The sequence below is a fragment of the Pseudophryne corroboree genome, chromosome 2 (assembly GCF_028390025.1).
Source record: "Pseudophryne corroboree isolate aPseCor3 chromosome 2, aPseCor3.hap2, whole genome shotgun sequence".
NCBI classification, from domain to species: Eukaryota; Metazoa; Chordata; class Amphibia; order Anura; family Myobatrachidae; genus Pseudophryne; species Pseudophryne corroboree.
In genome coordinates this window covers 149,148,491-149,174,777 of record NC_086445.1, presented here as the reverse complement: position 1 = coordinate 149,174,777, position 26,287 = coordinate 149,148,491, and the positions used below count along the sequence as shown (strand labels likewise).

General features: G+C 44.9%; 1 protein-coding gene across 9 annotated transcripts in view; it reads right to left on the bottom strand.

The window, feature by feature from the left end:
- Nucleotides 1-26,287, bottom strand: part of NBEA (neurobeachin) — a 1,049,301-nt gene that overhangs the window by 53,661 nt on the left and 969,353 nt on the right. For all 9 annotated transcript variants that reach the window (XM_063951811.1, XM_063951806.1, XM_063951798.1 and 6 more), the window contains 2 exons: nucleotides 25,360-25,512; nucleotides 6,606-6,773 (listed from right to left, as the gene is read on the bottom strand). In XM_063951811.1, coding sequence (XP_063807881.1) covers nucleotides 6,606-6,773; nucleotides 25,360-25,512 — 321 coding nt within the window. The remainder of the gene's footprint in view (nucleotides 1-6,605; nucleotides 6,774-25,359; nucleotides 25,513-26,287) is intronic.

Below are 26,287 nucleotides of genomic sequence, written 5' to 3'. Positions count from 1 at the left end.
TTAAATCTCTGGTTGTGAAACATAATATATATCTGACTTATTGTTGGTTGATTAAACTCTTCATATGGCTCAGGTAAACTTAATTTTTTTTTAATATTCTGATACGTGGCCATTGCATTAATTGTCTCTATACAATATACAGCACGGGGGCTGTTGTTTACTGCACTAGGAGGCGCTTGTTTCGTTATTTGTCTATATACAGTATACAGCACTGGGGCTGTTGACTTACTAGGAGGCGTTCATTTCGTTATTTGTCTATATACAGTACACAGCACTGGGGCTGTTGTTTACTGCGGTAGGAGGCGCTCATTTCATTAATTGTCTATATACAGTATACAGCTCATTTTGTTATTTGTGTTAATTTGGTAGATTCGGGAGAAGTGCTGCCACTCTGATTCACGGGAGCTCTCTAGGCACATAATATTACATTGAGGACAGTATACTCGTTTAAACCTGTTACACAACAATAGAAGCGAGTGCAGGCTAATGGGCTGGAACTGCATTCTTTACAATTATACAATGGATAAACCCACAGGATATGTGACAGGATTATGATGTCCCTTTTGCAGAAAAGACAATTCAAAATAATATCTAATACTCCACATAATTGATGTTTACATATTAGAAAGAGATACAGGCTTTGTATCCAGAGTGTTCTGTCATGTTTCACCACAGGAAGAGACAGTCATTGTAAAGTTCATTATAAATTACAGCTTTACAACTGCAATATGAGTTAAGCTGTCATAATTTTCTCAGCCAGAGATCCCATGCTGTCAAAGAGTGTCAATTTTTAATCTGACACAGAGAAGAATATTATCTGTTCCTCTGACCTTCTGATATTTTAATGCTATAATTGCTGTGCTTAGTGGTGCAGCCATGATTTCACCTGTCAACGAGGAATGAATCAATACCCTCCAGCGTCTCTTCACATTCTAACATTGGTTCGGTGTGTATGTTTCATTACACATAATACTAATCTACACACCTGCACTGGAATGGCTCACTGAGGTAAGAATGTGTCTAGATTACATATAGAAGGCTGCGTATTATTATTATTTACAGAAAAAGGACAGTCACCACCACATTGATCGTTAGATGAACTCCATAATTACAAGTGTTCACAATTAACAAGAGGTATAATTTCCTGACCATTAACCTTAATAACTCTGCACTTAACTTACACTCTAACCCTCCTGGGTGTGGTTCATCAAATCGACAGTGTCTAGGTCGACAATGTTTAGGTCGACCACTATAGGTCGACAGTCACTAGGTCGACATTGATGGAAGATCGACAGGGTTTCTTCGTAGAGTGACCGGGATCCCAAATTAGTGCACCGCGTCCCCTCGCATGGCTCGCTGCGCTCGCCATGCTTCGGGCATGGTGCCTTCGCTTCGCTCGACACACTTTACCGTTCCAATCGTAGTCCACGTGGATCGTTAAGTATGAAAAAATTCAAAAAAAGAAAAAAATGTGAAAAACTCATGTCGACCTTTAGACCTGTCGACCTAGCACATGTCGACCTAGAAACCCTGTCGACCGTCCATCCATGTCGACCTAGTGACTGTCGACCTATAGTGGTCGACCTAAACATTGTCGACCTAGACACTGTCGATCTTCAGACCGGATCCCAACCCTCCTACCTATGACCCAACACTACACGGTATATGTTCCCCCCAAAGCACGTACAGTGTCACTAAAGCAGAGCTTGGCAAACTATGGACCTCCAGCTATTGTGGGACCTGTAGTTCTACAACTGCTGGTAGACCATGTGTTGCAAAAAATTGCTTAATTGAACACTGGACAAAAATATAATTACAGTGGAACACCAATTATCCGGGGTATAATAGGAGAGAGTTTGCCTGGCTAACGAAAATTACTGCTAATTAAAAAAATTAAAAAAAGGACAGTATCTACTGTATTGTTAACTAGGGTTTGCCCATGGCATTGCTCGTGTAAATGTCTGTTATTGTTCAGCGGAACTCATTTCACAAGGACAGTAGTGCCATCTAATATTGTGATGTATAGTTTATACTGATCATAAAAATTCTTTCTAAACAGTATATGCTTCAGTTTTTGCTTCAGGGATTAACACAAAAAGATGCTTGGGGCTACTTACTCATAAGCAAGTCATATAAGGTCGCCCATGGGAGAAGTAGCTGGTTAGCGTATTTCAGCTGTGCAAAATAAATACATATATATTCTATGTTTCTAAAGTGTAAAGACAATTACAGCACGCAGGGCTACACAATAAAAATGATCACACAGTCTAGCTTAAGACTACTGTACAGCATTCATATACTGTAGTACCAGGGAGGATTAAAAGAAAACATATTTTTAGTTACTAGGATGCAATACCACAATTAATGTGATCCCAGATTATTGTAGTTCTGCTGTGTCTAGAATATATAATACCTCATTTATATAATATAAACTTACTACTAATATTAGCTACAGTGTCATTTGGAGAGGAGTGTATTGTTCCAGACAGTGTTTCTCCTGTAGGGCCTAATTTAGACCTGATCTACGATCAGTCTTCAGACATGCGCGGGATGGGGGGGGGGGGATGCCCAGCACAGGGCTAGTCTGCCCCGCATGTCAGCCCCCCCCCCCCCCCCGCGCATAAGTACAAAAGAATCGCACCACGCTGGCAAGGAGTTACTCATCGCTGCCCGGGTCGCAGCGGCTGCGTGTGGCATCATGCAGCCGCTCGCGCCCCCCCCCCCCCCCAATGGTCCGGGACCCCTAAACGGCGGCCAAGCGCCGCCGGCCCACCCCCTCCTGCCCAGCGACCACCTCTGCCAATCAGGCAGAGGCGATCGCAGGGCTAAGACAGCCGTCGGCCGTCTGGCATGCGCCCGCGCACTGCGGCGCCGTCGCAGTTCAGACCTGATCAGCGATCAGGTCTGAATCAGCCCCGTAGTACGAAATAACAATGTCTAAGCACTCAGGCAGATGGGGAACACTCCGGAGGACACAGAAGGTCACTGGATTGCTGCACTTTTTCACAGGAAAATAAAAAGATATTACATTCCACATAGGGAAGAAATTGTAGTAATGTCACTCATGTCATCACAGGATATAAATGCCCTTACATGTTATTGAGGTATCTGGATTGTGCCCATCTACAAGAGAACAGACTCTAAACCAGTAATTGGGATGTATTATGTTGGACAAACCATAGGATACTGGTGACTTCACTCTGTCTACTCCCATACAGTCTCCACAGCCCAGTATACTAACAATGGACCTGATTCAGCATGGATCGTATATACAATCCATTACACTAACATGCGTGGGGACGCCCAGCACAGGGCAGGTCAGCCCCGGCGGTGATGCTTACACGTTTAGGGCAGTCCTCTTCCTCCGCAGCCCAGCTGCAAAGGCAGACGGCTACCTGCCATGTTTCGGGCCGCAGCGGCTGAGTGATGTAACATCACGCAGCCGCTGCAGCCAGCTCCCCAACGGTCCAGCCACTCCTACGTTGTCCGGACTCCCCTACCCCCCCCCTCAATGCTGCAACGCCGCCCCTTAAGCGCTACAACGCCCCCTCCCGCCCCGCAAATGCCTCTGCCTGTCAACCTCACTGTGTGCGCACGTGCAGTGCGGCTTCTGCGTGTGCGCACACTTCACATGGCATCAGCAAACGAACGCTGCTGCAGCAGCGTTTCATGCTGAATTAGGCCCAAGTTGTAACAAGCTACTTATATGCTTTTGGAAAATAATGGGTTGATGTATCAAGCAGTGAAAACACTAGAGAAGTAGACCTGTGGAGAGATCTGCCCATAGCCACCAATCAGCATTGTGATAACATTTAGCAAGTATATTCTATAAAATGATATAGAAGTTGGTAGAAGCTTCATCAACGATATAGAAGATGGTAGAAGCTGGGACACTTTTCCATTCTTTTCACTGCTTAGATCATCAGTGTTGTTTCCCCACTACAGGTGGAATGAAATAACAGTAAATATTATCAATGTTGCAATGACTAGGAGTTTGCGTGTATAATTTGCCCTCCTTGTCATGTACATGATGCATAACTTTATGTCACGTCCCAAACACATTACAAAGAGTCTAGTCCACAGCACCGGACTCCAACTAGCAGCGATGGGTGCAAAGTGCCTGCGTTCCAAACACTTCTCCGGCACCTGCAGAGTTCTCTCTGCACCCCAAAAAGGAGTTCAGAAAAACCAGTTGCAGCTAACTGAATTGCCCTTATGGGTGTTACGTAATAATAGTACAAAACTCTTTGTGGTTCTATATTTATCTGCTAACAACGTCATAGTACACACACAAACACAAAACAAGCTGCATCATACAATAAGGTCAGATTAGATGTAGTGTGTTTTTAGCTACTAGGTTTATCTGCACCACAGTCAGTGTTTACGATGTAAGTATAATGTAGATAATATGTAGTGAGCCTGCAGCATGGCAATGTATAAATTACAGCATATTTTGCATATAGCAGATGGCAGATATCTTGGGGACTGGGAGATAGCAAAGGCGTCTTCCACATCTCAGAAAAACTCATCTAGCAGCTGTTGCACTCTCTGACTTCCCACCTCATATTAGACTACCATACAGCAGTATCCAGATTTGGAGAAAGAGGATGACCCATATAAAAGTCATGTCACAAAATATGTAACCTACTCATTCCTGTAACTATATAGCATTTCACTTGTCTTTATAAACCATGAGCCATAACCATGGCATAACCCCAGTGTCTTCAAAAGGAGAACTTGTGTATTATCAGCAATAAAGAAACCCATAATGTGAACGCTGTAAGACTACTATGTTGGAACCGTCATTCGCTTTCACCCTGTCTCTCTTTCAGTACCCCAGTCTTATCCGGTCTATCTCTCACTGCATTACCTCTCACTATCTCCCTTACCCTCCCTGTCTCTCCCCCTCTTTCCCCAATCTCTCTTCATTCTTCCCTCCATCTTTTCAGTAGTCTCTCTCTTTGTCTCCCAATCATTCTCTCCTCCTCTTTTCTCTCCCTGTATCGGCTCCCTTTCCCTTTTTTTTTTGTCACCCTCTACTTTGTTTCTCCCCTTCATCCTCCTACGTCTTTCTTTGTAAACACTATAATACTATATATATTTTTTATTTATATATATATATTTTTTTATAGTGCAGGCCATCCTTATGTCTAAAAATGAATGTCATACTGCGAGTATTTCTCAGACTGGAACCAAGGAATATAGCGCTTGCGGATTGATTACTGAGGAGTCTCCTCCAAGCGTAGCTCAATATTGTATAATGTTTTGGGACTCTGAGTGGTTTAGCCAATGCTACCTTCTGTACTGATGTACCTCTGTTTTATCACCCAACAATATCAATAAACATGTATTTCTTTTTCCATACAGTGCGGCATATTCCTCTGAAAGATGCGGAATACATCTGTGTTTCACAGATAACGAGAATTTGTAAAATGTGCTGACACTGGAAGGTGAATGTGTCAGAAAAGAGGAGAATGTTTCAAAACAAAGCCATATGTAATATCAGCCCGGCAGATGAGACTGAGAACAGGGTCATGTTACAGAGAAATTGAAAATATATTTTATACATGTATTTTAGAATTGTTTTTCTCCTCATGAATAGTCTCCTATTTTATACAATAACTTCTGAAAGACGATTTAAACTCATTCTGGAGACAGTGGTGTTATGGGCTGCATCAATATCCATGGGAATGTGCCATCACGGACGCAAAGCCACTCTGCCTTAATCCCATTTTCTGTCACCCACACGCCCCATGGGATGATGTGTACCGAGTCAGCCCTCCACCAAAGGCTGCACAATAAGGCAGGGCTGGTTTCCATAGGGTACACCGGGGGTAGGCAACCTGTGGCACTGCAACTGCTGTGGAACTACATATCCCAAGCATGCGCTGCCATAGCTTAGCTGTTGGGGTATCATAAACTGCAGTTGGCCTTAGTGGGATGTGCAGTTCCACAGCAATTGGAAAGCCAGAGGTTGCTACTCCGGGTACATTATTAGCAGACACCTGCAGAGAAATTCCAGGGACACCTCTCTGCAGAATGATTGCTTGGGAAAGGACAATAATGTGATACATTAGTGGCATGCCTCCAGTCCTTTTCAGAGTGCAGAGAGAACCTTATTTGGGCTTACAGGTACACTTCGTGGGTGACCCTGTATCTCCCCTCCATCTCCCTCACACCGCTGAATATTTCCTGCATTATGCCAACTGTGCCCCAAAGCAATGCTCACTCGTGAACTCAGTGCCCACAGACTGCAGTCGATTAAAAGCTTACACACGTACCACAGAAAAAACATTTAACACGATTCTGTGATGCTAATTAAACAACACAAATGACTGTAGAAAAATAATTCATGATTGTGTTTCTGAAGTGAAAAAGAGCAACCGGAGAGTAAAACGATGAGAAACCTCTATGAGCGTCTCATGTAGGAAGATGGCAGCTGTAGTTCCCCTAGAGAGCTATGTGTGGTCTGTGGCTTTGCAGGAGATATGACAACTGTGGAGGATAAATCACTCATACATAGTACATTTCATGCTTCCATTGTGTTTATGGACTTCAGGAGATGAGAGACCACTGAATGGACCAGAATGCATTACATTACATACCTCTCGTAACACAGGGTCTGTTACACCGTCCAAGTTCACAGAGCCTTCATATGTCAGGTAATGAAAGACGTTCAACGCACGCACTGCTTCCGGGCCTCGCTGCTTATAGCCAAATATCAGGTCTATCCACTGATGTAACTGGCACGAAACAAATTCACTTTCTAGCGCCTGTAATAAACATGAAAGCACAGTTACAAACTCAATATTTGCATAGTACATAGGAACAAATATGTATGCATGTATATGTGTGTATGTGCATGTGTGTGTGTGTGTGTGAGGAGCCTGCATTAGAATTCGCTCATATTTGGGCCTATTTAATAAAATACTATAGAACAAAACACGTGGTAACCCATAGCAACAAATTCAATATTATCTTTCATTAGTCTAACTACACCAGACTGCTAAAAGCTGGTATCCGATTAGTTACTGAAGGTTAAAGCAAAGCATTGCTCTTGTAAGTTAATAATTGTGCCCCATTAACTGAAATGATATTAAGTGTAATTATTAACTCAATGCTATAAGCACAATCAGGGGCGGATTGGACCACCAGAACACCATGACAAATTCCGATGGGCCGGTCCCATATCCCCCTCAGCCAGGCTGTTTCACAATCCGGCTGGGCTGGCTCACACTGCTTCCAGTACTTGCGGTTCATTTGACCGCAATTCGGAAGTTAGGCTAGAAAGGACTTCCGGGTGCCGCTAGCCGTGAAAGGTGGTGAAGCTGTTCTACCAACGGGGGACCTGGAGAAAGTTAACCAGCCCAGCAGCATCCACTCTCTGGTCCCGGCCAAAGGTCTCTTCAATGAGCCCGGCCTGGGAGCAGCAGCATAGCAATGGTCGGAACCGGGTTTATACTCGCCGCCACCTTAGCTCCTGCACTCTCACTGAACTGGCCAGAGCGGCATCCGAGCACTGGAGGGGTCCCGGCAGAGAGGTTATTTTTAATTGCATTATTTGCATTATCATGATAGTGTAAGAGTTAGGGTGTCCCCGGTCACAGTGTATGGTTTGGGGACCGGACAGGAGCAGGATGTATCTTGTTCTCAGGCTGTCAGCTGATCAGGCTGCACTCACAGCCATCCCTGGGACAATCTCTAATGCAAAGTCCTTCAGCCCTATAGCTGCCCAATGTCTGTCCATGATGATGGGCCTATTTATGTAATGCAGTGGCTACATATGTAATGTGGTGCTATTTGTATAATGCGGTGCTATACGTGTAATGTGGTGTTATTTGTGTTATGTGGTGTTATTTGTATAATACAGTGCTATACGTGTAGTGTGGTGCTATACATGTAATGATGTGCTATACATGTAATGCAGTGCTATACGTGTAATGTGGTGCTATTCATGTAATAATGTGGTGGCTATGTATGTAATCAGGGGCGGATTGGTCACTGGAACAGATTCCACTGCACTGGTCCCTTGTGTCTGTGTTTCACTACTTGTGTGTGCTTCCTCCCTGTACTGTGCTGTATGTAGTGTGTGCTCCCTTCCTGTACTGTGCTGTATGTAGTGTGTGCTCCTCCTCCCTGTACTGTGCTGTATGTAGTGTGTGCTCCCTTCCTGTACTGTGCTGTATGTAGTGTGTGCTCCCTCCCTGTACTGTGCTGTATGTAATGTGTGCTCCCTCCCTGTACTGTGCTGTATGTAGTGTGTACTCCCCCTCCCTGTACTGTGCTGTATGTAGTGTGTGCTCCCTCCCTGTACTGTGCTGTGTGTAGTGTGTGCTCCCGCTCCCTGTACTGTGCTGTATGTAGTGTGTGCTTCCTCCCTGTACTGTGCTGTATGTAATGTGTGCTCCCTCCCTGTACTGTGCTGTATGTAGTGTGTACTCCCCCTCCCTGTACTGTGCTGTATGTACTGTGTGCTCCCTCCCTGTACTGTGCTGTGTGTAGTGTGTGCTCCCGCTCCCTGTACTGTGCTGTATGTAGTGTGTGCTTCCTCCCTGTACTGTGCTGTATGTAGTGTGTGCTCCCTTCCTGTACTGTGCTGTATGTAGTGTGTGCTCCCTCCCTGTACTGTGCTGTATGTAGTGTGTGATCCCCCTCCCTGTACTGTGCTGTATGTAGTGTGTGCTCCCTCCCTGTACTGTGCTGTATGTAGTGTGCGCTCCTCCTCCCTGTACTGTGCTGTATGTAGTGTGTGCTCCCTCCCTGTACTGTGCTGTATGTAGTGTGTGCTTCCTCCCTGTACTGTGCTGTATGTAGTGTGTGCTCCCTTCCTGTACTGTGCTGTATGTAGTGTGTGCTCCTCCTCCCTGTACTGTGCTGTATGTAGTGTGTGCTCCCTCCCTGTACTGTGCTGTATGTAGTGTGTGCTCCCTCCCTGTACTGTGCTGTATGTAGTGTGTGCTCCCTCCCTGTACTGTGCTGTATGTAGTGTGTGCTCCCTCCCTGTACTGTGCTGTATGTAGTGTGTGCTCCCTACCTGTACTGTGCTGTATGTAGTGTGTGCTCTCTCCCTGTACTGTGCTGTATGTAGTGTGTGCTCCCTCCCTGTACTGTGCTGTATGTAATGTGTGCTCCCTCCCTGTACTGTGCTGTATATAATGTGTGTTCCCTCCTTGTAATGTGCTGTATGTAGTGTGTGCTCCCTCCCTGTACTGTGCTGTATGTAGTGTGTGCTCCCTCCCTGTACTGTGCTGTATGTAGTGTGTGCTCCCTCCCTGTAATGTGCTGTATGTAGTGTGTGCTCCCTCCCTGTACTGTGCTGTATGTAGTGTGTGCTCCCTCCCTGTACTGTGCTGTATATAATGTGTGTTCCCTCCTTGTAATGTGCTGTATGTAGTGTGTGCTCCCTCCTTGTACTGTGCTGTATGTAGTGTGTGCTCCCTCCCTGTACTGTGCTGTATGTAGTGTGTGCTCCCCCTCCCTGTACTGTGCTGTATGTAGTGTGTGCTCCCTCCCTGTACTGTGCTGTATGTAATGTGTGCTCCCTCCCTGTACTGTGCTGTATATAATGTGTGTTCCCTCCTTGTAATGTGCTGTATGTAGTGTGTGCTCCCTCCCTGTACTGTGCTGTATGTAGTGTGTGCTCCCTTCCTGTACTGTGCTGTATGTAGTGTGTGCTCCTCCTCCCTGTACTGTGCTGTATGTAGTGTGTGCTCCCTTCCTGTACTGTGCTGTATGTAGTGTGTGCTCCCTCCCTGTACTGTGCTGTATGTAATGTGTGCTCCCTCCCTGTACTGTGCTGTATGTAGTGTGTACTCCCCCTCCCTGTACTGTGCTGTATGTAGTGTGTGCTCCCTCCCTGTACTGTGCTGTGTGTAGTGTGTGCTCCCGCTCCCTGTACTGTGCTGTATGTAGTGTGTGCTTCCTCCCTGTACTGTGCTGTATGTAATGTGTGCTCCCTCCCTGTACTGTGCTGTATGTAGTGTGTACTCCCCCTCCCTGTACTGTGCTGTATGTAGTGTGTGCTCCCTCCCTGTACTGTGCTGTGTGTAGTGTGTGCTCCCGCTCCCTGTACTGTGCTGTATGTAGTGTGTGCTTCCTCCCTGTACTGTGCTGTATGTAGTGTGTGCTCCCTTCCTGTACTGTGCTGTATGTAGTGTGTGCTCCCTCCCTGTACTGTGCTGTATGTAGTGTGTGATCCCCCTCCCTGTACTGTGCTGTATGTAGTGTGTGCTCCCTCCCTGTACTGTGCTGTATGTAGTGTGCGCTCCTCCTCCCTGTACTGTGCTGTATGTAGTGTGTGCTCCCTCCCTGTACTGTGCTGTATGTAGTGTGTGCTTCCTCCCTGTACTGTGCTGTATGTAGTGTGTGCTCCCTTCCTGTACTGTGCTGTATGTAGTGTGTGCTCCTCCTCCCTGTACTGTGCTGTATGTAGTGTGTGCTCCCTCCCTGTACTATGCTGTATGTAGTGTGTGCTCCCTCCCTGTACTGTGCTGTATGTAGTGTGTGCTCCCTCCCTGTACTGTGCTGTATGTAGTGTGTGCTCCCTACCTGTACTGTGCTGTATGTAGTGTGTGCTCTCTCCCTGTACTGTGCTGTATGTAGTGTGTGCTCCCTCCCTGTACTGTGCTGTATGTAATGTGTGCTCCCTCCCTGTACTGTGCTGTATATAATGTGTGTTCCCTCCTTGTAATGTGCTGTATGTAGTGTGTGCTCCCTCCCTGTACTGTGCTGTATGTAGTGTGTGCTCCCTCCCTGTACTGTGCTGTATGTAGTGTGTGCTCCCTCCCTGTAATGTGCTGTATGTAGTGTGTGCTCCCTCCCTGTACTGTGCTGTATGTAGTGTGTGCTCCCTCCCTGTACTGTGCTGTATATAATGTGTGTTCCCTCCTTGTAATGTGCTGTATGTAGTGTGTGCTCCCTCCTTGTACTGTGCTGTATGTAGTGTGTGCTCCCTCCCTGTACTGTGCTGTATGTAGTGTGTGCTCCCCCTCCCTGTACTGTGCTGTATGTAGTGTGTGCTCCCTCCCTGTACTGTGCTGTGTGTAGTGTGTGCTCCCGCTCCCTGTACTGTGCTGTATGTAGTGTGTGCTTCCTCCCTGTACTGTGCTGTATGTAATGTGTGCTCCCTCCCTGTACTGTGCTGTATGTAGTGTGTACTCCCCCTCCCTGTACTGTGCTGTATGTACTGTGTGCTCCCTCCCTGTACTGTGCTGTGTGTAGTGTGTGCTCCCTCCCTGTACTGTGCTGTATGTAGTGTGTACTCCCCCTCCCTGTACTGTGCTGTATGTACTGTGTGCTCCCTCCCTGTACTGTGCTGTGTGTAGTGTGTGCTCCCGCTCCCTGTACTGTGCTGTATGTAGTGTGTGCTTCCTCCCTGTACTGTGCTGTATGTAGTGTGTGCTCCCTTCCTGTACTGTGCTGTATGTAGTGTGTGCTCCCTCCCTGTACTGTGCTGTATGTAGTGTGTGATCCCCCTCCCTGTACTGTGCTGTATGTAGTGTGTGCTCCCTCCCTGTACTGTGCTGTATGTAGTGTGCGCTCCTCCTCCCTGTACTGTGCTGTATGTAGTGTGTGCTCCCTCCCTGTACTGTGCTGTATGTAGTGTGTGCTTCCTCCCTGTACTGTGCTGTATGTAGTGTGTGCTCCCTTCCTGTACTGTGCTGTATGTAGTGTGTGCTCCTCCTCCCTGTACTGTGCTGTATGTAGTGTGTGCTCCCTCCCTGTACTGTGCTGTATGTAGTGTGTGCTCCCTCCCTGTACTGTGCTGTATGTAGTGTGTGCTCCCTCCCTGTACTGTGCTGTATGTAGTGTGTGCTCCCTCCCTGTACTGTGCTGTATGTAGTGTGTGCTCCCTACCTGTACTGTGCTGTATGTAGTGTGTGCTCTCTCCCTGTACTGTGCTGTATGTAGTGTGTGCTCCCTCCCTGTACTGTGCTGTATGTAATGTGTGCTCCCTCCCTGTACTGTGCTGTATATAATGTGTGTTCCCTCCTTGTAATGTGCTGTATGTAGTGTGTGCTCCCTCCCTGTACTGTGCTGTATGTAGTGTGTGCTCCCTCCCTGTACTGTGCTGTATGTAGTGTGTGCTCCCTCCCTGTAATGTGCTGTATGTAGTGTGTGCTCCCTCCCTGTACTGTGCTGTATGTAGTGTGTGCTCCCTCCCTGTACTGTGCTGTATATAATGTGTGTTCCCTCCTTGTAATGTGCTGTATGTAGTGTGTGCTCCCTCCTTGTACTGTGCTGTATGTAGTGTGTGCTCCCTCCCTGTACTGTGCTGTATGTAGTGTGTGCTCCCCCTCCCTGTACTGTGCTGTATGTAGTGTGTGCTCCCTCCCTGTACTGTGCTGTATGTAATGTGTGCTCCCTCCCTGTACTGTGCTGTATATAATGTGTGTTCCCTCCTTGTAATGTGCTGTATGTAGTGTGTGCTCCCTCCCTGTACTGTGCTGTATGTAGTGTGTGCTCCCTTCCTGTACTGTGCTGTATGTAGTGTGTGCTCCTCCTCCCTGTACTGTGCTGTATGTAGTGTGTGCTCCCTTCCTGTACTGTGCTGTATGTAGTGTGTGCTCCCTCCCTGTACTGTGCTGTATGTAATGTGTGCTCCCTCCCTGTACTGTGCTGTATGTAGTGTGTACTCCCCCTCCCTGTACTGTGCTGTATGTAGTGTGTGCTCCCTCCCTGTACTGTGCTGTGTGTAGTGTGTGCTCCCGCTCCCTGTACTGTGCTGTATGTAGTGTGTGCTTCCTCCCTGTACTGTGCTGTATGTAATGTGTGCTCCCTCCCTGTACTGTGCTGTATGTAGTGTGTACTCCCCCTCCCTGTACTGTGCTGTATGTAGTGTGTGCTCCCTCCCTGTACTGTGCTGTGTGTAGTGTGTGCTCCCGCTCCCTGTACTGTATGTAGTGTGTGCTTCCTCCCTGTACTGTGCTGTATGTAGTGTGTGCTCCCTTCCTGTACTGTGCTGTATGTAGTGTGTGCTCCCTCCCTGTACTGTGCTGTATGTAGTGTGTGATCCCCCTCCCTGTACTGTGCTGTATGTAGTGTGTGCCCCCTCCCTGTACTGTGCTGTATGTAGTGTGCGCTCCTCCTCCCTGTACTGTGCTGTATGTAGTGTGTGCTCCCTCCCTGTACTGTGCTGTATGTAGTGTGTGCTTCCTCCCTGTACTGTGCTGTATGTAGTGTGTGCTCCCTTCCTGTACTGTGCTGTATGTAGTGTGTGCTCCTCCTCCCTGTACTGTGCTGTATGTAGTGTGTGCTCCCTCCCTGTACTATGCTGTATGTAGTGTGTGCTCCCTCCCTGTACTGTGCTGTATGTAGTGTGTGCTCCCTCCCTGTACTGTGCTGTATGTAGTGTGTGCTCCCTCCCTGTACTGTGCTGTATGTAGTGTGTGCTCCCTACCTGTACTGTGCTGTATGTAGTGTGTGCTCTCTCCCTGTACTGTGCTGTATGTAGTGTGTGCTCCCTCCCTGTACTGTGCTGTATGTAATGTGTGCTCCCTCCCTGTACTGTGCTGTATATAATGTGTGTTCCCTCCTTGTAATGTGCTGTATGTAGTGTGTGCTCCCTCCCTGTACTGTGCTGTATGTAGTGTGTGCTCCCTCCCTGTACTGTGCTGTATGTAGTGTGTGCTCCCTCCCTGTAATGTGCTGTATGTAGTGTGTGCTCCCTCCCTGTACTGTGCTGTATGTAGTGTGTGCTCCCTCCCTGTACTGTGCTGTATATAATGTGTGTTCCCTCCCTGTAATGTGCTGTATGTAGTGTGTGCTCCCCCTCCCTGTACTGTGCTGTATGTAGTGTGTGCTCCCCCTCCCTGTACTGTGCTGTATGTAGTGTGTGCTCACCCTCCTTTTACATTGAAACATATAAGGTTAAAAAAAAGGGTTTTGTAGAATGAAAAATCAATAAAATCAGAAGTAGATTAAAGGCTGCAGTGTCAGTAGACACAAAGTGGGCATATCAGTCCTTGTATATTCAGATGTACATCAGGGAAGAGCATTATAGCAGCATATGCATATTGCATGAAGATGCAGGTAAACATTGGCATAGCGTAAAGAAAAGAAAGCCCCAACTATGGCCCTCATTCCGAGTTGTTCGCTCGCTAGCTGCTTTTAGCAGCCGTGCAAACGCTAAGCCGCCGCCCTCTGGGAGTGTATCTTAGCTTAGCAGAGGTGCGAATGAAAGGATCGCAGCACTGCTGCAAAAAAAGATTGTCTTCGTTTCTGAGCAGCTCCAGATCTGCTCCTAGCTTGCGATCACTTCAGACTATTTAGTTCCTGTTTTGACGTCATGAACACGCCCTGCGTTCGGCCAGCCACGCCTGCGTTTGTATCAGACACGCCTGCGTTTTTACACACACTCCCCGAAAACGGTCAGTTACCTCCCAGAAACACCCACTTCCTGTCAATCACTTTGCGGCCAGCAGTGCGACTGAAAAGCGTCGCTAGACCTTGGGGTATATGCAATTCCGGGCGAATTGCTGCATTTTTTCGCCCGTTATTAAATTCGACACAATTCGACCGTCGAATTCCGGCCGGTGGGTGCCGGAATTCGACATATTCTATAAAAAACGGATTCGACAGTCCCGCTGTCGAAAAACGGACCAATTGACGGATAAGTGCGTCCTGGATTCGACTTTTCGGACGGCACAAAAATCGTTAAAAAACCCGAAAAAGAATTGCGTGGGGTCCCCCCTCCTAAGCATAACCAGCCTCGGGCTCTTTGAGCCGGTCCTGGTTGTAAAAATACGGGGGGAAAATTGACAGGGGATCCCCCGTATTTTTAGAACCAGCACCGGGCTCTGCATCCGGTCCTGGTGCAAAAAATACGGGGGACAAAAGACGTAGGGGTCCCCCGTATTTTTTACACCAGCACCGGGCTCCACTAGCTGGGGAGATAATGCCACAGCCGGGGGACACTTTTATACCGGTCCCTGCGGCCGTGGCATTAAATACCCAACTAGTCACCCCTGGCCGGGGTACCCTGGAGGAGTGGGGACCCCTGAAATCAAGGGGTCCCCCCCTCCAGCCACCCAAGGGCCAGGGGTGAAGCCAGAGGCTGTCCCCCCCATCCAAGGGCTGCGGATGGGGGGCTGATAGCCATATGTAAAAATGAAAGAATATTGTTTTTTTTTGCAGAAGAACTACAAGTCCCAGCAAGCCTCCCCCGCAAGCTGGTACTTGGAGAACCACTAGTACCAGCATGCGGGGAAAAACGGGCCCACTGGTACCTGTAGTTCTACTGCAAAAAAAATACCCAAATAAAAACAGGACACAGACACCGTGAAAGTAAAACTTTATTACATACATGCCGACACACATACTTACCTATGTTGACACGCCGACTCTGTCCACACGTCTCCAAGTAGAATCCGGGGTACCTGAAAATAAAATTATACTCACCTAAATCCAGTGTCCTGTTCTTTTTTTGTAATCCACGCCAGAAAACAAACCGCATTTACCCGATCCACACGGAGGCTGACCTCAACGCTGACCGCAAATTTCCCACCATTGAATATAATGGAGGAGCTGTGCGATGCGCTGTCTGCCAGCTCAGACGCGCATAGGCAATCAGGAGAGTGCCACAACGTGGTGCTCCCTGATTGCCTGAAGGGACCCTCTGTGACAGGAGTCACAGGGGGTCTCAGCATTCGGGGAAAGGGGTCCCATGTGTAAACATGGGACCCCTTTCAGTCCGTGTGGATCGGGTAAATGTGGTTTGTTTTTTTGCCAAGTACGTGGATTACAAAAACAGGACAGGACACACTGGATTTAGGGGAGTATAATTTTATTTTCAGGTACCCCGGATTCTACATGGAGAAGTGGACAGAGGTCGGCGTGTGAACATAGGTAAGTATGTGTGTGTCGGCATGTGTGTAATAAAGTTGTACTTTCACGGTGTGCGTGTCCTGTTTTTATTTGGGCATTTTTTTGCAGTAGAACTACAGGTACCAGCGGGCCCATTTTACCCCCGCATGCTGGTACTTGTGGTTCTCCAAGTATCAGCTTGCGGGGAGGCTTGCTGGGACTTGTAGTTCTTCTGCAAAAGACAATATTCTTTCATTTTTACACATGGCTATCAGCCCCCCATCCGCAGCCCTTGGATGGGGGGGGGGGGGGGGGGCAGCCTCGGGCTTCACCCCTGGCCCTTGGGTGGCTGGAGGGGGGACCCCTTGATTTAAGGGGTCCCCACTCTTCCAGGGTACCCCGGCCAGGGGTGACTAGTTGGGTATTTAATGCCACGGCCGCAGGGACCGGTATAAAAGTGTCCCCCGGCTGTGGCATTATCTCCCCAGCTAGTGGAGCCCGGTGCTGGTTCAAAACATACGGGGGACCCCTACGCTTTTTGTCCCCCGTATTTTTTGCACCAGGACCGGATGCAGAGCCCGGTGCTGGTTCTAAAAATACGGGGGATCCCCTGTTCATTTTTCCCCGTATTTTTACAACCAGGACCGGCTCAAAGAGCCCGAGGCTGGTTATGCTTAGGAGGGGGGACCCCACGCATTTTTTTTTTAGCATTTTAACCCATTCCCACCCCTTCCCACTGAAAACCACGCTCTCTCAATTTTTAGTCAGTTAAAAAAAAAAAATTATTTTTAAAAATATATAAATAATAGTTAAAAAGCCTAATAGACAAACCAAGTACCTAATCCCTTCTAATATAAATAGATATGCTATTAGCAATTAAAAAAACACAAAAATAAACATGTTTTAAATTTTTTTTATTAGATTCCGCCAGCAAAGTGAGGCGGAATGAAATTGACGAATTTACTGTCGAAAAGCACTGTTGTCGAATCGACATTTTTCAATTGAATATACTTTTGTCGAAAAGCCGCATTTTTACCATTGCAGACATGTCGAATTTGTGAACTGTCGAATTTCAAAAAGTCGAATCTGAAAAGTCCGTTTTTTTGTCGAAAAGTACTGTATTGCATTGTCGATTTTTTTTTTTTGGCGAAAATGCCCCGTTTTTCGACATTTTCGGCAATTCGACCGCAATTGCATATACCCCCTTGTGTGAAACTACATCGGCTTTTGTGAAAGTACGTCGCGCGTGCGCATTGCGTCGCATACGCATGCGCTGAATTGCCACTTTTTTACCTAATCGCTGCGCTGCGAACGAAAACAGCTTGCGAACAACTCGGAATGACCCCCTATGTCTATCTCAGAATCAGGACCTCTGAGGAGGGACCCCGCCCTCTTGACAGACCCCTCCCCCTTAACAGACTCTGCCCCCATTAGGGCTGCTTCCATAAATTTCCCGGGCTGGTGTTCGATCCCAATCCGCCCCTGAGCACAATAACCAATAGTAATCAGACATCCACTTTCATTGTCTAATCTAGACAAATTAAATTTACAGTTGTAAGAAATAACTAGTAACCCATGTTAAACCACTTAAAACCCCTAATTAACCCTTGTAAAACTAATAACAATGTTACATTTTAAAAAATAAAATATATACAGTATGGAATAGCGGTGTACTTCGTCCTGTAAATAACAACTGTATAAATATGGAGATCGAATGTCATTGTTTATAACTGGTTCAGTCTTCATTTGGAAGATGTATTATATATACAGTATGCACCCCCTACTGTAAAGGATTACCACTATTAGATGTTACTGAGGACTATAAAGTATTAAAGAATGAAGCTGCAGGCAGGGCTCATTTATGACATCCACAGAAACATAATAACATGACTGAGTTTTTTTACATTGTATTTTTATTATATGCTGGCGCTGTATAAGTATATATAGTACATATGGGGCTTGATTCAGAGATGGGAGTAAAGCTAGTAAGTAACCGTGCACTTTGGCAAAACCACAAAGGTGTAAATGTGAGAGGGATGTGTACAAACTTAAAATCTAAATCTATGTGTAAATATAAAGCTGCCCAGCTTTTGTGAGCTACATGCAAAAGCAGCCAGTATTTACCCTGTAAGCAAAAAAACAAAATGTACTTGAATTGCAACATGACCAACACAAAAGGCTCTATCATTTACAAAAAAAGCCCACAAAACATTTAATTGTAATTAAAAATCAGACAAATAAGCTGTCCTTTATTTAATGCTTCATTTATTTTACTGTTCCGTTTCATATCCTTAGTAAGTATATGCGTATTTTGACTGTGTCCAGTTATTCTGATTCCCTTCAGCATCCAATTCAAGCTTCTCACACTCACTTACAAAGCCGTCACCCATTCTTCTACAATTTACATCTCTGACCTTATATTCCTTTACACTTCCACCCGCCCTCTTCGCTCCACAAATGCATGCCGCCTCTCCTGCCAAATGATAACTTCCTCCCATTCCTTCCTCCAAGCTTTGGCTTGTAGTGCTTCCTACCTCTGGAATTCTCCACCTCTCTACAAAAACTTCAAACAGGCTCTCAAGATCCATTTCTTCACCAAACCCAGCCAACTCTCATCCTAACCCACTGTTCCATACTCACTGTCTACCCCATCTGTGTCATCCCTATCTGTCTGCCCCACCCATTCAGAATGTAAACTCTTATGAGTAGGGCCCTCTGCCTTCATGTGCTTTTGAGTTATGATTTTGCTTTTCCTTTCGCCACTCTCCTATAAAGCATTATTTTTTTAGTGCCCGTGGACGGTTTCACCCATCTTTACTAGGAATACATACTGTATGTATTACCGTCTGGGATCCCGGTTGTCATGATCCCGATAACGGGATGTCTGCAGCGGGGCGTGCGCTGGAAAGCCCCTTGCGGATTCGCTGCGCTCCTACAGGTTCTATTCGCCCTATATGGGTGTCGTGGACACCCATAGAGGGAGAAAAAGCGTGTGGCACCGGTATTCCTGCGGCGGCACTTCACCGCCTGTCGGGATTCTGGCATCGGCATTGTCACCGCCGGGATCCTGTCAGGCGGTCACCTGATTGCCTCCCCTTTACTATGGAAGACTATAATAGGCCAAACACACTGGGCGATATTAGTGAAAGATATGAACGATCTCATTCATTAATGAACGAGATACCGTTCATATCTTTGAGTGTGGAGGCACCAGCGATGAACGATGCGCGGCCCCGCGCTCGTTCATCGCTGGTGCCCTGTCGCTTGTGCATGCAGGCCAATATGCACGATCTCGTCCATATTCGCCTGCACTGCTATGGAGCCGGGTGACGGGGGGAGTGAAGAAACTTCACTGCCCCCGTCACTGCCCCCCGCCGCTGGGTCGCCCGTCAACCATATCCGCTGTCGGGCAGCTCGGCGGCAGATCGCGCAGTGTGTAGGGTCCATAAGACTGTTAATATTGCCAAGGCCCTAATGTTGCAAGTCTAATTTTCACATAGATGTTTGTTTTGAAAAACATCCTCTATTAGATAAATTCATACTTCCACCATGGTCTTCTTATCTATGGTGTTATGATGGATTTCACACAATTCTTTTAACTCGTCTTACATTCTTCCCTAGATTGGTGCCTCTCAATAACCTTTTCTTGGGTATACTTTGAATGTTCTTTGATAGATGTATTTAATTATTGAAACTCTTAACTGTCACAGATGCGCTCTAACGTATAAATTAGGAGTATGGTAGCAAAGAGGGTGGATACTTATGAAATCAATGATTATTATATTATTGGTTATTAAGCGAAAGCTTTAGAGGAGTGCGTTTTTCCAATTTGAGAATTGAGAGTATTTTGTAATCACCAGTGGTAAAAAGTCACAAACTCATTGTGATTCCAGAATGTCAGAAAACAAAGTGTGGAACCGATATGCGCACATATTGTCATAGTTTTTATCTACAGTAAGATTGGTGTTGATGTCAGCAGAAGATGCTCCTGTAATGTATTCAGAGAATTTTAGCCTTTATGTCGCTCAGTTTTAAAGATTCATGTAAGCTAGAGAAAGCGCTGGTGTTATCTAATTATGCACATTAGAGAGCAAAAGGTCTGAGTGGCTTGAGGGCGTTGTGTTTTAATGTTATTTTTCCCTGTCTCAGCTATTTGAAAATCTTTTTTTTCTTCATATTTCTTTAACACCTTGTGCTGATTTCAGATATACAAGCATTGCAAAGACTGCCAGGCTTGCTAGAAAGAGACGGCTTTGTTAAACCAAGGTATTATATTGGTTCACTTTGTGTGTCACTGTATGGAAGCAGGGCTAACTCAGTTTAAAGAATTCATTGAATTAAAAATTGAGAAGAAAAAATAATAATGAAAGAACCCCCCCCCCCCCCCTCCCCCAAGGCATATAATAGGTGTCTTTCCTTGATAGGCAAGTTTGACACTAGGGTCAAGATACCAGTAGTATTAATATCCTCGTCACCTGCACTTCCATGTGCATGAGATCATAGGAATGCTGAAAGCAGCACAGAGTATTTCTGAAGCAGAGTGTACTGATCTTTGTCCATAGCTTGTGGAAATGCGTGGCTGTGTGAGGCTAGGGCTGTATGTGACAGGGTCAGTACCCTGATGATATTATTATTATTTATTATGATGTTGGGTGGGCACACATAAGCAATCTTGTAGCAACCGACTGAGGAGCAGATCAAAGCATGGAGAGAGAGAAAGTACCAGCCAATCAGCTGCTAAGTACAACTATAATTAATGGGCATTGATGTGCTGTGAAAAATGCATATGGATAGTCTCTGCATATCTGTGTATGATGTATCAAGCAGTGAAAAGTCTGGACCAATGAAGTTGTTCATAGCAATCAATCAGCTCAAACTATCATTTTATTGAAAGTACTTTATAAATGTTTGCTATGGGCAACTTCACTCTTTTCACTACTTAATACATCAACCCCTCTGTGCGTCACTGCTGGGATTATCTGTGATTCCCTTCAGACCATTTGTAGCAATGTGCAGTTCCTTGTGTATAATTACTTCTGCAATTAGATGTCTTTTTCCCACATACAATTTTTGTAAGCTACAAGATGATCTTTGCTGGACGCACTGCTTGTTGTTTCAAGAGTGTTGTCATTTGGACCCTTGTAATAAACCTGAATAGCATTACAGTAAAGGTTATAGATGTTATATTTTGAGGACCTAATTAAAGTGTAAGAGGCCATTGGAGGATATTATCCCTCCGACATCCTTAAAAATTGGCCTTTCCATCAAGACTGCCCAATCTGGCTGTAACATATGGGCAAATTAATTACTGATACAGTCTCCCGGTTGCGGTGATGAGTTGACAAATCTCCAAGTCGGCAGATGTGTGGCTTGGTTTACACTGGGAGGATACTAGGGCCTCCATCATACAGGGAATAATATAACAGGTCACAAATATACAATAGAACACTGATGCATAATCCATGGAAAGAAACACAGTGAAATAGCCAGTCGCTCCAGTTCTCTTCATGTATCACTAGATAATCTTCCAATGCAAATGCTTAAATAATACATCACATTTTATGAATAGGTTACAAAATCTACGAGTTAATTCACAAACTAAAGCATAAAATAGATGTAAACTTTGTCAATCTGTCAATTTTTTCAATAACGTTTAATACCTCTAATTTTGTAAGATGCAATAGATATCTACAAAAGTCAATTGCTTCAGGCTTGTCGCTCACTAGAAGTCAAAAGTAAAAGCGTCTTGGGGGGGCGGGGCGGCAATGTCGCTTTAAAAGCAGATATCCCAGTGGATGGATTGCTAGTTGGTCTGTTAGTCAGAGGCTGGGCTTGTATAAACCTGCCATTCTATTTCAAACTAGTATTAATTATGCATTAACGACCTAATACTAGTGGGAATATAACCCTTAAGAACATCCTCATCCTACTACTATTTATGACACAGCAGCTTACGGCAACCCAAATGCTAAGTTCAGCCCACATTCAAGTTACACTGTTGCATAGGAACTTGCTGTTGGCGGGAGTGTGGATCGTTGGGTTGACCCCATATGGTCAACGTGCAAGAGGTCGAGGGTATAAAAGGGTCAAGAGAGTCAATAGGTATACGTGTAAAAGACAGACACCTGGAAAGGTCAACTGGTACAAAAGGTCAACAGTCAAAAGGTAAACATGGAAATGGTTGGCACAGAAAAGGGCAACACAGGTTTGTTTGTTTTTTGGGTGCCATTTACTATTTTACACCACGTGACCCCAGTTAGTGTACCGCTTTGCTCCCCACTCTTTGGGCAAGGTTACTATTTTTAATCATAGTTCACATGGATGGTAAATGATGAAAAAACTGAACAAAATGACAAACAAAAAACATGACCAATGTCATGTCGACTTTTGAACATGTCAACATTATGTTGACCTTTTGACCATTTATACCTGTGGAACTAATGCATGTCGACCTATCATCTGGAACCCTATTGGCAGAGAAACTGGAAAAACACCAGTTTTTCTTTAATTGATAACACATTAGACTCTAATTAACAAGTGGAAACTTTCTATGTGGTTTTAACAGGTTTTAAATGACTGTGAATCCCCCCATGATAGTCCTGCTCTTGATGGTCAGTCCTCTATATATTTGGGTAGGGCACAAAGAAGGGGATCTGCTCACACATGATAGGACTGAAATAGGGATATGTGCACAATCCAGACTCAGCTGGGCGGGTGCAGCTACATGGATAGCCATGTTTGTGTGGACAATTCTTTAAAAAAAAAAACCATTTAGTTCCAGCAATGGTGTAACAGTTGTCTGGGGCAGTGTTTCTCATGGAACCCTAACAGTGGGTGTTTTCAAGGTTTCCTCAGGAATATTTAGTAGCAACTTTAGTCAATAAACATACCTGTGCTCCAGCTACATGATCTGGAAAACAGACGCTTTTAGGGTTCCATGAGGACTGGGTTTCAGAAACACTGTACTAGGGTTGCACTTATTCTCTTTATGTTAGTTGCTGCTATCATTCTCCAATAATGTAATCACACAAGACGAGTGTCACAGAGCACTTGCGTTTTTTACATCCATTAAACTGCAGCCTAGAACAATGTACCTATCCCTTTAAATTTGTCCATGCATATTTTTAATAGAGTAGATGAGTTTGCCTTTGTGTTTTGGTTCTATTTTTGGCCATCAGCATGAATTGAGGTCTGCAGGGACTGAGAGGCTGAGTAAGGCTGCAGATGCACATCTGTGAAAGCTTTCTTACCTCTGCTAGATTATGATTGATGAAGCTAGCATTAAGGTAATGTTATCAGGGACTACTTACTGCTCCTGTCCTCTGTGACATCACTGAGGTCACTGCATAACCATGTTAGCATTGAGCACAATGTTTTATTAATGTTTCATGAGAAAGTCAGCAGTAATCAGGCTGGATCCTATGGGTAAATGAGGCTGGTACAACATTCCCTGATGTATTAATGGAATATCTCAAGCATCTACCATGTAGTCTCCCACAAGCCATCACACGGCATAGACTAATAACCAGTACAGGTTACAGATTGTAACCGTACAGTAGCAGAGTCTTCACAACTCACTGCAAAGAATATTTTATTATTATACTAAGGGAGGAATTCAATTAGCCGCGGCTAATTTATCTCATGGGGGGGGGGGGGTAATTCAATTATCCCCAAAAGCCGTCATTATCAGGGATTTTGTTTCACCTGACTGGAGGTGAATCCCCAATAAGTGATGTTTTTTCGAGTCTGCGATTGTAAAAACATATGGATCTAAGAACTTATCCCGGATCCGGTGTGAACGAAAAAGGGTAATTATTACGCAAAAAAAAGGGGACATTATAATTATAACTGAACTGGCCAAAAACAAACAAACATTGGTCTGAAAATGGTGAAAAATACTTTTTTTTTGGAGGAATAATTTACAACGGATAATTGAATTCCCCCTTAATGGTGTTCTAGATTTAGCATTAACTTGAAACTATGCCACACTAGACTTTTAAATAATGTATTTATTAATATATCACCATCTAGCCACATTGACATTATTTTCTACCGTTTCTATCTAATATGTAGTGTTATTGCATTAGACATCTTTCAGAATTGCTCAATTAAAAGTTGTTACACAATTATAATGGCCAAAACATTCTAAATCCCTGATGGTCCACACTACCGGCAGGCTCACCTCTTCCTCTAGGTTCCAGACTGTGCACTTCAGCTAAAGATTGGTACTCTATGAAAGGGTCAGTTACTTGCTAGAGCAGGACCACTGATGAACATGGGCGCTTGATTTACTTCTATAAAAATTACGCCAATATTCACCCTCCTGCCAATCAAAGTGGCTGGTCATGACACAACCCTGTCCCCTCTTTGTTGGCTGCACATCTGTACTCAAGGCACACTAACAGGCCAGGTTTTAGTGATATCCATGCTTGAGCACAGGTGACCTTCATAGTTCCCCAGTAATTTTGATTTAACCATCTATACTGAAGGCTGGATATCACTAAAACCTGCACTGTTAGTGTGCCTTGGGGAGCGAGGTTGTGAATGCCTGCTGTAACATAATGAACCCAGTTCCTGCCAGCGACTGGAATAGCACTGTCGCTCTGCATTCACTCACTAACCTACAAGTAAGTCATCCCAGTGGTAAGAGCTTAGCTCATTTGTGTTTACAGTGGCATGTATTCACCTTTACTAAACCTAATGCTGATCCCACTGGCCATGTTGGTGCTGATGTCCCTTATCACATGTACAGTGCATTCATGTGGTTTATATCGACAGCATCACCACCAGGAATTTAATTACTATACATATGGTACATTACACTACATTCCCAGGACTATTGTGTATTCACTACAGCGCATTGCTGTTATCAATCTGGCACACCATCATTCATACGGTTTCCGGACTCAGGTCGACACCACTTCGGTCAACACCAGTTGGTTGACATACCTTAGGTCAACACCAGAAACAGGTCAACACTGGCAATATGTCAACATGAACAAGATAGACATGGAAAAAGGTCGACATGAGTTTTTCACATTTTTTTAATTTTTGGAACTTTTTCATACTTTATGATCCACGTGGACTACGATTGGGAATAGTAACCTGTGCCAAGCGCAGCGGTAGTGGAGCGAGACACCTTGCCCGAAGCATGGCGAGCGACGCGAGCCATGCGAGGGGACTCGGTGCACCAATTGGGGTTCTGGGTCACTTTACGAAGAAAACGACACCAAAAAAACTCATGTTGACCTTTTTCCATGTCGACAGTGTTCATGTCGACCTATTGCCTGTATCGACCTATTTCTGGTGGCGACCTAGGGTGTGTTGACCCCGAGTCCCAGACCCATTCATACGCTATAAGAATTTACAATACATATTTATAAAGGGACCCTGACCACACACTTTAAGCATGGGCCCCTACTACTGCATTCCCCCAGTGGTCCCATCATCCCCAGTCCGACACAGGTTAAATAAAAGGACGCAGTGATGTGCAGTGAGACCTACAGCCTTGAACTGGAGACTGACCAAAAATGTATTTATAGGGTTAGTTCTCACCATTCTGTTGATCCGAACAAAATCTTCAGGATTTTTTGCCCACGGTGGGAGGTCTACTTCATTTACCGCATTACCATCATCCCTCACACCGAAGTTATATGCATTACTGTTGACAAACATCTCTGGTAGATAGTAGAACTCTGGGATTAGCTCCTACAGATTAAATTAAATGAAAGCTGTTACATTATCTTTGTCAAAAAGTTTTACTAAACAAAAACTGCAAATCCATTTAAGAATACACTAATTTTTCATTAGCACAATACTAAATTATGAAATATCAAAATAAAATTAAAAAAAGATCACGCGTAAATGGTTATGAATAAATTACAGATTTTTAATTCATACAGAAAATGCAATTAGCCCTTTCACCCAGTTCTCTGTTAATACCTAAATAAATAGAATTCCTTGTGTTAGTATAATGAGAATACACCTTTTGGGACACATTGTATTAATTATTAGAACTGTGAAACTCCATTAAAGGAAAAAAATAAAAATAAAGCAAAGCTGAAAAAATTAAATGGCTACATAATTATAAAGGATGCAAACAATTTGTTTCGTCTGCTTCTTCTTACAGTGGATCTCACGCTGGGCGGGCGGCCATTTTGTTGACTGAACCATAATTAGACACAATGCTTTAGTGGTATCCCTAATGGCTTCCTCTCACAGTTTCCGAAGGGTCCACGTGAATGTAAATGTAGATGTAGATGTGTCTGCGGCATGAATAAGTGTTTGGAATAGTTGAAAAAATTATACATTTAGGTGCTGCTTATGCAAGTAAAATATCTTGAAATATAATCATAGAAGCATTATTATAATGTACAGTGTCACATGACCATAATGATGCCGTGGCGCCAGAAATGTGACATCGTGAGAAACCGGTTAATAACCAGAATGTAAACATAAAAAAGCCACACGTTTGTTACAAACA